Source organism: Necator americanus, chromosome V, assembly GCF_031761385.1.
Source record: "Necator americanus strain Aroian chromosome V, whole genome shotgun sequence".
Taxonomy (NCBI): Eukaryota; Metazoa; Nematoda; class Chromadorea; order Rhabditida; family Ancylostomatidae; genus Necator; species Necator americanus.
In genome coordinates this window covers 19,236,545-19,251,593 of record NC_087375.1, presented here as the reverse complement: position 1 = coordinate 19,251,593, position 15,049 = coordinate 19,236,545, and the positions used below count along the sequence as shown (strand labels likewise).

The window sequence follows — 15,049 nt, the reverse complement described above, 5'->3', positions numbered from 1 at the left end:
GTTCACAGAATCATTCCTGCTGTTTGGTATACCTGGAATATATAATATTAGTGACAGCAATAAACAAAAAACAGCGAAATTAAGAAAAAGGGTTATCTATCCACCTATCTCAGTTATCAAACTAAGGACAAACTTGGAGAAAGCTCAGCACCTTTTATGTCTGTCCACTATATGCTACTGCGTACATTGTCTACTACCAAACAGTCTGAATCACATTATATGGGTAAGCACAATTATTATTGCCCTTATGAAGCGTAAAAGATGCTGCGCTAATCCCGGACACATTGCTGGAGACAAGTCTTCATAACAAATAACAAATAAAAACACGTGATTTGATAGTGAATTCAAGTACACAGTCGTATTAAAGTGGAACTCAGGCACTGATAAGAGGTGAACAAAATGGGAACGTACAGCGAATTTCTGGCGCTCTTTTGAAGGATACCTCGACCAAGTTGAAAAATTGCACGAGGTTGTGTAATCGCTTGCGATCGAAGAATCCATAACGTGTAACGCATCGCTTTGTAGTGAGCAAACCCTGATAAAACCACGGAGACCTATTCAAACTCTATTTTTGTGAAGGTACTGCAAGGGTGAGTAAAAGCAAATTTTCAGCTAAAAGAAACATGTCAATGTGGTCGAAGAGGAAGTTTCCTCAACAAAGATATGAGATATTACTGTGTCAGAAAAAGACAATGAACGAATACATTCAATGAACGGCAACAATGAACGAATATATTCATGTTACCCAAATAATTGAAAAAAATTAACATTTTATTTCACAACTGATTCACTGCCTCCGTTTTTTGTACTAGATTACATTCAGAAATGAACTGATATCGTCAAACATTACTGATTAATACGATGTGAAGTAAGCAATGGTACTTGCCTTTTTGAATGGGTTACAGGCAGATCTGATAATTCCTGGATCTTTGGTTACTTTTTGCTTCTTTCATATAGTCTTTTTTCGGGAAATCAAGGAATAAACCTCTGCTATAGCTGATAAACATCGCACTGATTCCAACCTACGAAATATGTCCACAACATGCTTGGAAGCGTTGGATTGAGGGTGATTAGAACCTCTTTGAAGATCTCAAAAAAGGGAAATTCCACCAAGTTTGAGAAGAGCGAATTCACAAGAAGAGGAGAACTATGATAAATATCAACAAAATATATGACTAAATGCGCAAAAACTGCATTAAAATTTGGAGTTCATGATTGCGAAGAGCGCTAACAAGGTAAGAGAAAACTTTTTAACTAATCTTTTTCCCAGTAGACCTTCACAAAGCACAACGAATATATATGGCGTTCTCTGGAGAGATGACACAATTGTTGCAACGCATCGTTCTGCAGACGCTCGTGCTCATGAATTTCACGGCTGTCACAGCCGTGGAACGCACTCGAGCGGACGGTGAAGCCACCAAGTTCTTAGTAAAAATATCATTAAGAAACATATTGTCACTCGCAAATTTTTTTTCTAAGCTACTGCTCACATCGCCAGAAGTAGAAATGTATCTAAACAGTTCTTCTAGGAGGAAGTGCGTAATTGAAATGGGCTTTCGTATTCGATGGTAAGAGCTTTTTTGATTCATAAACACACTCTAATTGTTATGTTATGCTTATGTGAAAGGTACTCCAGCGCACTGCGCCTCACTGCAGCCGACGCCGACGCTTTGCAGTCGAGTAATCCCTCTTTGACAGGGATGATCGATGGAGTAATGCTCCAATCTGCGATAGGCTGTTTTTTTGCTGGTATTTGCTTGTACTTCATCTAGTGTAGTTTCTTTCATCTTTTGTCGCATGCACATGATCACGCAAACCACTGAATGAGCTAGAGGAGCACAAATGGGAGGAGTATCAATTCACTTTGGATGGGCCAAAGCGTTATACAGCAATTTGTGATCGTTCAGGTCTTGGAGCGCCAATTTATAGACTCCGGAGGGATGAAGCACTTGGTTAGCACTAGAGCGGTTTCGAACCATCGATTTTGCGGCCACAGCGGACCTCTTGCCGACTGCGTTACACCCGCCCGTACGTCATACCATTGACTATCAATCCATGTACATGTCAAAATGATACCGCATTGACTTAGTTACTTGACTTAATCAGTGGACTGGCATATTGCCGCGTGATGCGAACGCCTGCATTTCCGCAAGGGGTGTTGATCTTCAGCAAGAGCTCGCACAGAATCCACTTAAGTCATCACTACTCCACAGCCAGCAAGACTAGTGTTTGGCATGAGCTTCGTTCATTTTGACCCGTTTGGGTTGGGCTTTATTGGTGTGCGAGACGACAGCACCTTTCTTAGCGGATTTACTTTTCTCCATCAACACTACTCCTGATGAAAATCCAAACAATTTCTTCGGGCATTAATTACCAAAGGTGAAGATTGCAGCACATTTCTGGAGCACCATCCCTTCTTCTAATTCCCAGTAACGCAATTACAGTGTAGCGTACTTTTTCAGAAAATGAGAAGTAACTGTGGTGGGATATTTGAACAGCTGTTTTCCGCCACACCTAGCTGATGAAATTGGGTTCTATTTATAATGGTATCTGCAATGTGAGATTTCTTTTAAAGAATGTATTTTCTGCTAGGTATTTCTCTGCTAGGTATTATCTTTATTTCTCTGCTTGCAAATTGCACCAGGTTATCGTCGTGTGCGTGCAGTTAACACACAAACAAGGGGGTCTGTCTTGAGGTACAGCTTCGTGTGCAATGGTGCGGAACTGGTACCATCGGTAGGTTCCGAAGCCGGACTGGTGCTAGCGAGGGTCCCACTGCGAGCGCGACTGCTTACGAAACTGGACAGTAGATCAAGTGGAGTAGGGTTGATTTACCATGAAGAACTTGCGCAAGCAGTTGCACTCGAAGCGGTGCTCTGAAGATAGCGGTTGCGGTTGAGGTGGGACAATCGCCAACAACGGTGACGAAGCAACGGTCTCCCCAACAGCTACTCTCCGTCGCACCGCTTCGAGCGTAGGCGACTACGCAACTGCACCGTGCTTCATGTCGTTTTGACTCTATCATATTTTTGACTCAACTGACAGTCTCCGACACATATGTGTAAAAATTAGTTGAAGCTAGAACTTCCAAATAAAATTATAACGAAAATAGTCTTTGGTGGTAATCTGGCTGCCACCAAACTTCTATTTTTGACATATGGTTGATTTGTAAGAGCTGTTCTTAACTGCCTTGCCTATAACGTTAATTGTGAGTAAGTGATCACTGATATTCATTATGTCAGCCTGTGATGAATTTAGTATGCATTACTGGAAGGGAATGTGTCTGACAGTGTCAGAATTACGCGCTTGTCGCAGCGCGCGCTCTTTCTTTGGTTGACACTTCCCCGCACTTGCATCCTCCGACTTTGATAGAAAGCGGATTGCACTCAGCTAGTCACAGTCACATAGCGTCTAAGATGTGTGCACAACTAAAATTACGCGCAGATAGTGGACATTTAAATATTTTTGTCCTGCTTTAAAAAAAGTGTTGAAAAAGAAGGATCATTCAGTCATATCACATTTGCTGTTGTACGATTGCATAAATAAAATATGAATGAAATCTTTATTATCGGCTGGTCGGCGGTGTGCTGTGTGAATAAGAGATTGAAAGAGCTCACGATCATTCGTAAGTCAGACAGAGCGAAGGGTTGACACTGATTAACTTGCTGTACCAGCGCCAAAGAACTACTCGTAGAACTATGGCAATGATAACGTAATTTGAGGTGCTTACGTATTACGGAAACCTCGTCCATGCACGCGCCGCGCACACGGGCGAGCGGTGGAAGATTGATGAGGTCTCCTCATCAGCCTATTAAAGTAAGACCAGTGAGGAGGGAGCCGTTTTTTTTAAGAACGATTACGGGAAATTGAGTGGGAAAACGATCATTTGTAATCTGCACTTCAATGTCGATGTCAATTTCGTGATATGCTGTTGCCTTGAACGAATAAAACATGCACTTTAAGCACACCAGCTGATATTATGGTTTCTGTTTTTCTTTTGGAAGATGAAGATTAGATCTCGAAAATAGAGAACTGTCAGTCTTACCAATGTAGTAGTTCAGGATGAAATATTATATACGATGACCGTTCTGATATTGAGATATGAAGAAACTGCAGTATTTTTCAATAGCAATTCTTCTTTTTTTTTCAAGAAAAATTTAGATAGGATAGCGTCCTATGCAGAAACTGCGCCAATTTTGGTACCTTTGGGAGAAAAACGAACTTAAGCGGTAGGCTTGTATATTTATACTGTTTCCTTTTCAACCTGTTGAAAATGTAAAAGGTTAATGTAAAAGGTTAGCGTAAAGTAGAGGTATGTTTGAAGTTGACATCGTAACTTTGATCGCATTGTTGAGGCCGAGTGTCTAAATGCAACTTTCTAGATGGTCTCACCTTCGCGCTTGTAGCCCTTAATACCTTAGATCCTTAAATACACCGACATGTGCAAATAAGTTATGATGTACGGATCCTGCAGTTCGAAATTCTAATGTGTGAATTCGTCCTTTACTATTCTGTGAGATAAGAGTTGCTGCAGATAACAAGTGACGTACCCCACCTTTCTCCGCTCAAAGGCAGCATACCGTGATTCTGATGAGGTAGACGACGAGGGAATCCGCGGTAAAAGCTAGATGAGGTTGTAGATTCGGGGTTATTCCACCCACCCCTCCCTACTCGTCGTGAAAGACGGCGTGAGAACTTCTTTGCTTATTACAAGGTACGTTAGAGTGCTTCTCTAAGTTCCCTGTTCCGGTCCCCTCAGTAGCTTATTCATTGGTTTCACTTCACTGATCTTCCACCGCTAGTACTTGGATAAGGCGCGTGCACATGGGTGGGCGCGTTGCAACTGAAATTGCCTGTGAACCTGAAAAAAATGGCATGTCTTTATTAAACTGCCTTTATTCCCCGCTGATAGATATTCTCAGAAGACTATATAGATCGTGATTGAGTGGTGATTATTCTTCTGATTATTGTAGTTAAGGTGATGGTTTATAGCATTCAACCGAGACAAGCACAATTTTTTGTTACCTTCACACTTCATGAAAGGATTCAACGCAGAAACATTGTGTTCTTTTTAGCAGTAGTAGTCTTCGTGAATAGAAACAAATCCGAAGCGAAATTACTCATTATTCTTCTCATAAATTTAAACTATAATGTTAATTCAAGAGTTTTTAAGCAGAAACAGTACGAAAACTTTGACCAGGGGCTACGGATTCCTATGAGGAAAAGGAGGTGAGGAGGGGGCCACGTGCAAAGTGGTCGGTTCGACTATCAAAGGTTGGCATCGAGGTGGGACCATCGCGAGCAGTGAGTGGTTCCGAACCGCCAGCTCCATCGGCCGCTTCGAGCCTAGCAGCTTGCACCAACGCACCGAGCTTCATGTGGTTTCTACCCGACTACAGCCATTGTGAAACTGTTCCTTCAACGCCTACGTAAACACACAAATCAGAAGGTCTCGGATGGCTCGATGGATGAATGAAAAAGTTCTTGCAAGTAGCCGAAAAAAGAGCGCTGCACTCCTCATAAGAATAACTAAGGCACTCGGGTCCTCTTCACATTTAGACGGTTGGCCAAGGGACCCACTTCACTTCTGGACGGTTGGCGAAAGTCCCCCTAAACTTTTGGAAGCTTGGAAAGAGATACTCGTCTTGAGCTGCATCCCATGAGCTAGATCCCCTTCACCTGAGGAGGGTTCGGCTCCTGCCTGTCGCATCTATGAAAACAAATCGAGCGCTCTCCTCTCTAATCCTCTTGTAGTTGTCGGTTTACGTTCGACCCTTCTTGAAGTTCGGTGGTTAGGTGCAGTAACAATAGTGTGGGAAAGTCTAGGAGAGCACTTGTTTTATTGCGACCTCATATATTAGCATTTAGACGTCTGCTTCAAAATGTTAGCTCCCTTTGTTGAAACCTAGCATGCGATATCGAGGAAGCCCAAACAACAAAAACACAAAGAATTGTCTCCTCCTCTCACCCCTACCACGGAGTGTCCTCGGCCATAGCCTTGTGTAGGTGGGGTCGGCGGTGCCAGAGGGTGTTACTAGCAGAATGATAACAAAATCGTGAAAAGCCACAAAAACAAGCATTATCTGAACGGGCAACCATGTCGGTAAGATACCTACCATCCGTGTGTAAGCCCACAATGTATGAAAAAAAAGTACGCGAAGAAGTGGCGCATTAATTCCACTCTTTGTGTTGTTGTTGGCCCACACATCAGGACTGATGTCACGCTGGTGACGAGTGGGTCTACCTCTCCCTACATGATGAAGCTTGAATCCACTGGATGGGACCACTGCAGTTCACCAGCTCCGTAAAATTAACCGCAACAAACTGCTTGATTCAGAAGAAGCTGTGGTCCTAGAAGGAAGCCCCCATACGCCCCTGACAAGAGCACCAGCACGACGTGAGTCACTTCTCAGTTTTTGCAATAGCGTAGTGCTCGTGCCTGCACGCAATGTTCGTAACCACACGACAACACCTATTGGCAGGGTGCCACTCGTTCAGGTCAAGATTTTACTTGTTTGTCGCAGGCCGCTGTTTTTCTTTCTCACGTCCTTCGGCAGAACTCTGGAAGAAGAATCAAATATGAAGGAAGCGGGTGGATCCTACCAAAATTGACTGAACTGCTCCCGTTTTCCTTTGATTTCGAAATCGCTGAGTCGACTTACCTGATAGTCATATCGTTTTACTTGTTAATAAGTTTGTCGAAAGTGTTTTGTCTGGTCACTATAACGTAACCTTTCCTTATCATTTCGTTGTCGATTTCTCTTATGTGAGTAGATCAGGTTGAGATGTCGACGTTGGGGGATGAACGCAGCGACAAGCGGCTGGAGCTGGAACGAAAAAAGCAGAAGTTGGCCGAAATGAGAGAAGCAAGAAGACGAGCAGACGAAGAGAAAAAACGACAACTTCTTGCATCTGTGCCAACTGAAAACGGTAGGCGTTCAGCTAAAAGAATCATTGTAAACGGCTTCCCTTGGTATTCCTCCTCCAAGTTAGATAGCACAGCGACTTAAATATTAGATCTGGGGAGTTCTATTCTCTCTTTTCTTGAAGATTTCTTAGTATCTTCTATGGGATGTTTCGGAAATCAATTCTAAGTGGGTATAAATAACGTTTGTGAGTGTGCATGATTAGCGCCCTTTTATTTTTTTCAGTTGTCTTAGTGTGATGTCTGTTTACTTAAGGATCATGGCTCGAAACTGTTGTTTATTTGATTGCTCTAGACTTGAACTGTCTGAAGGTTATTAGACCGAAATTATATTGCATTTGGCTCTCATAAGGCTAATTCCAATATTCCATTTAAGATGGCTCTTGCGCTGAAGATCAACCGCATACAGAACTACCATTTTAGGCGAAACTGTGTGTTGTGGATCGAAATCAGAAATCCAATGAACTTAGAACCCTCGCAAGGCTTGCACACCATAGAGCAGGCAGAATCGACATGTTTGAATAATTTTTTATATACTTTTCGGAAGCCATTTTTACTACAGTTGAAAAGTGGAGGACGTTTGAATAGTGCATGTTCATACATACTATTTATACCTGTGCAATATCGACTTCTGAAGCATTCCAGGAATCCTTGATAAGAATTTCTCGAAAAAAGAGAAAAAGACTTTTCTCGAACCTGGAAACTCAATTTTATGATTAATCTGCATATATTTACACGTGCTTTGCATTGATTGTGGATTTTGAGGGACCACAAGGCAAACTCTGACCTCAACTGAAGTGCAAGAACTACTAGCTGAGGTTGGAATTCCTGCCGAACCAAGATTAGAGAAAACACCGGAAAGAAGCAATGGTTTGAGCGATAGCGTGAGTTGGTGCTCCTATTATGCTTTTATTCCACTTCTGTCTTATCTTAGTTACCGAACTCGGCTTTTCTGTTGCGAAGTTTCGATTCGAGTTTTTAGGATTATCACCTCTCCCCGATGGCTTCGCAGATCATGTCTGGCTCCCGAACTCTACAGCTTGATTTCTCCAACGTTCTGTCTGTAGCTATCCCCACAAAGGATGCGGTCCGTTAACTAAATCTCTGAAATCTTTGCGACTAACTACATTGGAAGGATGCGGGTAAACGAAAATTACATGACTGCTATATTTCGCATTACAGGCACAGTACTCGAAAACAACACAAACGGATGATGATCGCGTTTCAATGGGAGAGTTCAGTACAGGCAGTCAGGAATTCGACTATGATGATGACATGCTTCCCATGGATGGTGGAGGATTCAGAGGTGCATCTGATCTAGTTTGATTGCCAACACGTCTTCCTAATTTGCAAGTAATTTAGATCGCGTTCATTCTCACGACGTGGATTCACCTATGACGGATGATTTAGCTGGAATTCTACCAAATATTCCTGGGTTCAACTTTACGAAGCATAAAGAGGAGGTGAGACTTGTTTTAATATTAGGAAATGATCTCGAGTTACATGTTCAAACCATTGTCCACTTTTCGGCGTTTTGCAATCAGCGAATTGCTCATTTTTGGGGGGCTCGTTTTTACAAATGTTTTGTATCATATTTATGTAATAACCATCTTTATCACGTGAATGCTCATTTCTTTGCTTATTAGCAGTTGCACCGCTGAGACTTATATGCAAAGGAAGTGGTATGGAGTTAATTGAAAGGCGTCAAAGTTTTTTCTGAATGCCTTCAGACTTAACGCAAGCTAGGTAGTTCTAGATATATGACTTCATAGCTTACCTCCATAGAAACAATATGATTCGAGCTTAGGTTTAAAAACAACTGACTTTTTCGTGTCAGAAACACTGTAACAACAAACAACATTCTTTTGGAATGGGACGTGAAGAACTGGAGGCTTCTCTTGGTGATAGTAGCGTTGTTGTCACAGCAGTAGCGAAGGTGTAGTGGTTTATTGAGCTTATTTATTCATTAAAAAAAAAGTTTTCAGTGCAGATACTGCTTCGTGTGAGTCATCCCTGATTCTGTTTTATCTCGAAAAGTTGACCACTTACACCTATACTGTTCCTTACGTATGCATTTCATGCTAGTATTTTTAAGCCAGAACCAGTAAAAGAGGAGCCCGCGCCTGCTCGCGTTCCTGATTTGAGCGAGGAAGAAAAAGCCCAAATAATGGCAAGCCGCAGTTTTCAGGTAAGTTCTTATCAGTTCTACGGTATACCAATGAGTGAATTTCTTTGTTAAATGGAGATGACATGTCTTACCTGTTAGTAAATATTTTCCAGACTTTTTTCAACTACGCCGCAAAGGTCATCGAACGAGCTCTTGCAGAAGCTGAAAGTGTTAGTTTTGCTGGTTACAAATGTGCTGATAAAAATTTCTTTATTTCCTACATTTATTCCAGGTGGATATCTTCGTAGATTATGCGCGAGACGGACGCAGTGAAGTAATTGCATCGAGTGATCGCTTGGTTTTGTCTCGGATATTTTCTGACCCCAAATGGTCTCAAAACAGGTGAAGATTTCTTTTTGCTGCTGCTTGCCTTGTTATTTTATGAGTGATACAGGAGTTCTGTCAAGATGAGTTCATTTTTGTAAAATTTTCCCCTGTTACATATGTTAGGGAGGAAACTTCACTATTTTGAGACATTTGCACAAATGCAGTAGTTCTGTTGAAGAAATTGTTCTTTTGTGGTTTGGAAGTTCCAACGAGCACAACAACTGCTCTTTCCGAGCAACTCCCATTACTTCTATTCACATATTTTCTAAAATGAATTCCATGAGAATTTGAATGTTGTACATGGGTTTGTCTCCCTCTTTCGCTGACCTGAATCCGTCAGTGTACCACCACCAGTTGTGCCGTTTTTTGATTGGAAGAGTGTCCCGACTTTAGAAAGTACCAACTTTGGAGATCTTTGGTTTCTTTGTGTTCTTATTTATTTAATTTTAGGGCTGTTACCGGAATCGCGTTTTCAGAGCAACATCCGGAGTTGGTGGCGGTTTCGTATGAATCTGTAAGCATTTTTTAGAGTGGTCTAAAAATTTACTATAGTATCGTGTCGTTATATTTCTTTTTTCAGAATAAGGACATCCCTTCAGAACCTCCGGGTGTTGTGCTGATATGGAATACTAAGTTTAAAAAAGACTCACCTGAGTAAGATTACTCGTTTTTCTTATTGTTTTATTTATTTTTTTGATTTTTGAGGAGATTAAGTTGACGTTCGCTTTTCTTCAACCTGCTTTCCAGCTCCTCTATTTTGCTGGTCTTGATCAGTCAGTAAACTACCCTCTTCAGATACATTTTCCATTGCCAGTCGCGACTCGCATCCGTTGCGTTCGCGCGATTTCACTCACATTTGATCATGGCTGGCTGCTATTCTGGCCAGATTTGCATGTGGGATAATCGAGTAGCCAATAAGAAGACTCCTATTCATAAGGTATTGTGCCAATTAGTTTTGCGTAGTTCCTTTTGAAAGGTAGGAAATGCTTGATGGTATCGATATGAATCGAGAATCTGAGCTTGTTCACATTTTGTCCACAAAGCGTAGAGCTCAGGTAGTAGAACACAGCGTGGTTTTGCTTGTCATTTCTCAATCGTCGTAAAAATAACGACGATCCCAGTTGCAACGCGCCGCACTTTTGCACGCGCCGTGTCCACAAGTGAGCGGTCGAAGGTGAGTGTGTTCTCCTCACCTCCTATTCAATTAAAACCAACGAATAGTTTGTTGAGGGGGCCGGAACGTGTGCACAGAGGCATGTTCTCATGTACTTTGTAAGAATTAAAGCGATTTCCACGCCATTTTTTTACAACGATTAGAGAAAATGAACGGAATCGCATCGACTTCTGCAATCTACTACCTGAATTCTATGCCTTGATGGTGGGTTTCGCACCATGTCAAAGTCGTGATACTCTGCTTTTAAATTGTCTGAAGTTAATAAATCCACTTAGGATGCACCAACGCGTGCGTTTCAATTCAGAATAGTTTGAAGTTTACGCGAGCGTATCTTGCTTGTACAGTGAGTTGCGGAAGGCTAGTCAATGATCAAGTCAGTGCTTCTATTCTCCGAAAAAGCAGTTTATCAACCCCGTAGATTAAGGAGTTGGCTGGCACTACGGCGGTTTCGAACCTTTGGCCGCGCAGCCACAGGAACCTATTGACAATTGCACCACACTTGCCTTTATGAGGTTACATCTTGTCAATGATGAAAAAGAAAATTGAATCATCCCTATAGGGCTACAAAGAGCTAGTCTCAATCTTTTCAGTATATTTTCGGTTTTGTGCCACTTTTTGGCTCACTTCTTTCACCACTTTCACGTACATACTCATGTGCTCGTAATTACGAGGTTGTAGGGCCTCTTCTAGTTTCTAGATTCCATAAGTCTTTTCTTGTGGATTCGCTCGTGAATCTGGCTACGAAGCTGTCACCTTTATCACCATCTCATTAACCGATTCACTAAGGTCTTTTTTAATAGTTCATACAAAATGATGGAATCAGCGCAAAGACATTCATTCAGCTCGTTTTTGTACAGAAGCTGCAATGTTGTGAATGTTTTTTTCGTAAGATCCAATGCTATGCAACAATCTTTTCCCAATCTCCCGCTTATTTTTATTTGCTGCTACTCCGATTATGTACGACGATTGACCATGGCTACAAACTGAGGCTCTTCTAAATACTTGAAGGAGAATAATTCTACGGATATTGTAAAAAATAAGAGTGCACATTTCCTACCTAAATAATAGCCGAAGAAATCTTCCTAGGTGACTCACTATCTGATCTTCAGCAAAGGTGGATTTGAATATGCATTTTTCAGAGTCCTCTTTCTACCTCTGCTCATACACATCCTGTGTACGCACTGGAGGTGATAGGCAGTCACAACGCACATAATTTGGTAAGTTCTGTTCCTTTATCCGTCGTTTACAGAATTCTTTGGTTCTTCTATCAGGTATCTATAAGTACTGATGGAAAAATGTGTAGCTGGAATGTTGACAACCTTACGCAACCAGTAGACGGCAAAGAATTGTTGTCTCGACAAGGGAAACAGGTTTCTGATTTCTTATTTCTCTCATTTCCTCATTTTTCATTTCTCTCTTTTTTTCGATTTATCTTGGTCAGCTGCATCAGAACTGATATATCTGTCAGATATATATATATATATATATATTTGTTTAGAACTGATCTGAATGTATTCTGTACTTTATATTTCATTCTCATATATTTTGTATTATCTTATTTTGTATCATCTTTGTGAACAAGATCCACTGGTATAGATGATATTCGAGGTCCGAAAATGGCTAAAAGTCGGACCGTTCAATCTCTTCAGTTGAGAGAATTTATGGACGCATTTTTCGTCCTACTCTTTCCACTGCGGAAAGCGTCAGAATAATTGGCACTGTTGCGACCAATTATGCTTCAGCAAAACTTGGCTTTCATGAATTCCTTGCTTGATTTTCAATAAGCTTCGTTTGAGAGCGGACTCCCGGACGTTTTGGATAATCAGCTCAGATATTGGAAACAAGGGGTAGAATCGAAGAGAAGTAGAGTTGTATGTTCGTATGCTAACCCCGTTTAATGCAGCAGCGTTTCTTATGAAGTTCGCCTATTCGTTTACATTCCTCATAAACATGACATTCTTTAGAAAAAAAATGTTTTCAGAGAAATCCTCGTTTATACGTGTAGCTCTAAACCGATGCGTCGCGTCGTATTGCTTGTCGTAAAAGGAAAAATAAATGATGGAATCACGGAAATAATCGTTGTGGACGTAGAATGTAAAGTGGTAGCAAACGATACATAACGCTATGTAATATGCAAACAAGCATTTCCACAGAGATCTACTTCTGTTTTTGTAAGAATGAGTTCTGTCAAGGCGAACGTCGCAGGTTCTGGATTTTTTCGCCCATATTCAAAATTTAGACTTCAACCCATTAGGTCTGAATGTTATCAACTTCCAATACTGAACATATTTGCTAAAAATACAGAGTGGGAGAATGAAGTGGTTCATTTTGAGTTCAGGCTTGAGTAAAATGTCATATTTTCAGATTCCTTGTTTGTGCATGTCTTTCCCGGTGGCAGATATGAACAATTTCGTAGTAGGTAGCGAAGATGGCCATGCTTATGCCTTAAGCCGTCATGGCACAGGGCAACCAAATGCGCAAGAACACACCTTCTTTGATGGTAAAATCAGTAAGATCAGATGAAGCTTACCATTAACGTTGTTTTTTTTGTATTTTAGGTCACAGTGCACCGGTGTGCGGAATTGCTTTTCATCGTGCCACAGGTCCTGTTGATCTCTCACATCTGTTCTTGACGTCAAGCTCAGACTGGACTGTAAAATTGTGGAGTACGAAGGTCACTTTGACTTAGTAGTTGATACGTTATACGTTTCTTTGAACTCGCACATCTTTCCTTCTTGAGGATCCCAAGTTACGATTTTCTTTTGAATCCCATAACGATTATGTTTTTGACGTTGCATGGTCACCGGTCCATCCTGCTGTTTTCACTTCTATAGATGCAGAAGGCAATGTGAGTTTGTGGCTCACCGTTGTTGTTATAATTTTTTAGTGTTAGTTTCATTTAGCTGTTTCTGTGGAATCTAAATGAGGATATAGAGGGGCCTGTTGCGCGAATGAATATCGCTCAAGAAGGTTTTCTAAAGAAAATTGCTTGGGCAGAAAATGGTTTGTATTTCATCCTTTTCAGCTTTACTACTTCTTCACGAAGTAACGTTCCAAGTCTCAATTTATTCCAGGACAACACCTCTGCGTAGGTGATGATCAGGGCAATTTGCAATTATTTGATGTCCATGAAAGCATGTACGTGTTGCGAAGTGAGGAATGGACAAGATTTGCAAGGTTCGTTTCTGCCGGTCGCCTCCTTCTCTCTTTTCTCCCCATAATTATTGAGTGGATCTCTATATTTAAAGTATCTTGGCTGTACGAAACATTTTTTTTTCATTATTTGACTTTGGGTCCCAAGGTTTTGTGTAAGGGATGCTAATTTGTTGGGGCGTTCAGTGTTCCTCATTCAAATTGGCTGAATATTTGGTGATGGCGAAAATGATGATGAATGCATTTTTATTGGCTATAGAGTGTATCTGTTGCAGTAAAAGAAAGAGCTACAGGCTTTGAGGCATTTCAAAATGTTTGTGCACATGTTTTTCGAAAATTCTGTTGAATGCTTTTTAACTTGTTTTTCAGAAACGAGTTAGTCTTTTTTGTGTGTGAGCTCAATATTTGGTTCACTCTAGTTTTAACGAGAACTTTTTCTAGAGTTCTGGCGGACATGAAACAAGCAAATGAAGAAGCAGACGAAATGTCGGAAGTAATGTCTCGTTTATCAGATGGAATAGGAGGAATGGGTCTAGGTGGTGGAAGTACCGTCGCAAGTTTAGCTGGAGTCAATGTTTCTCCTCGACAAAACTGGTAGTCTGGTGAGTTTCCAATTATTCTGCTATGCTGTACGAATTCTTTCAAAACACATTATTTCTGCTGATTAGTCTTTCAAAATGAAGTTTTCATATATGGAGTCTTGTTTGTTTATTTATTCTTTTTCAGGTATATGGATTTTGTGTGGCTCATTTTCACCTTTCTTAGTACTATTCAATACGCTGTGACAGTGATTCAACTTCATGGTCCTTTCCCTTTCAGCGATTGTCGAATTCGTTTTAGCATATTGTGACGTTATCTCTATTTTTACACGCTTAACCGAAACGTGTCTTATAGATTTCGACTAACATAATCATAGGCAACTTGGTAACAGGTACGCGCGTTGTGGTTGATGGGGTTTCGACGCTTTTTTCCCACGTCGCACTGCTCTCTCCCTGAACACCTTAGTTTCTTCTGCTCTCTTCCAACACAATAAAAAACGTGTGAATTAAACATGTTACTCTGAGCTTGTTACAAATGTATATTGCACTAAACTATTTATAAATTGCCCCATTGTATACTGTAGGACCGCTGCTCGTACGTGTGGTAATCAACACGTTTGCTGCACCGGTCCTTACCATGAATGCGCAGCGGTTTCTATTCATCACTTTGCTCCACCCCCTTCGTGTTCTTTTTCTCGGCTAGCTAATATGTATGTCCATCCGTGTGCTTCATGAGCCTTAGCTTCTCTGTTAGTCTCATTACT

The 15,049-nt window shown here is 41.1% G+C and overlaps 2 protein-coding genes across 3 annotated transcripts; one reads left to right on the top strand and one right to left on the bottom strand.

The window, feature by feature from the left end:
- Window positions 1-10: 10 nt before the first annotated feature.
- Window positions 11-5,378, bottom strand: RB195_014419 (uncharacterized protein; the record flags this gene model as incomplete). The annotated part of the gene is made up of 3 exons (XM_064204681.1): window positions 11-32; window positions 412-535; window positions 5,267-5,378. The coding sequence occupies 3 exons, from the start codon at window positions 5,376-5,378 to the stop codon at window positions 11-13; spliced, it is 258 nt and encodes an 85-aa protein (XP_064060562.1).
- Window positions 5,379-6,785: 1,407 nt separating this feature from the next.
- RB195_014418 (uncharacterized protein) lies at window positions 6,786-14,511 on the top strand (the record flags this gene model as incomplete). Of its 2 annotated transcripts, XM_064204679.1 has the most annotated exons (22): window positions 6,786-6,930; window positions 7,691-7,809; window positions 7,908-8,012; window positions 8,108-8,231; window positions 8,288-8,388; window positions 8,763-8,861; window positions 9,021-9,113; window positions 9,206-9,262; window positions 9,325-9,434; window positions 9,870-9,933; window positions 10,000-10,073; window positions 10,215-10,356; window positions 11,733-11,810; window positions 11,865-11,963; window positions 12,958-13,093; window positions 13,152-13,267; window positions 13,334-13,441; window positions 13,497-13,596; window positions 13,668-13,770; window positions 14,188-14,239; window positions 14,310-14,348; window positions 14,473-14,511. In XM_064204679.1, 22 exons carry the CDS (start codon window positions 6,786-6,788, stop codon window positions 14,509-14,511), a joined length of 2,103 nt encoding a protein of 700 aa, XP_064060561.1. The 2 variants fall into 2 exon arrangements, with proteins under 2 accessions (XP_064060561.1, XP_064060560.1); XM_064204680.1 differs by lacking the exon at window positions 8,763-8,861.
- Window positions 14,512-15,049: the final 538 nt, after the last annotated feature.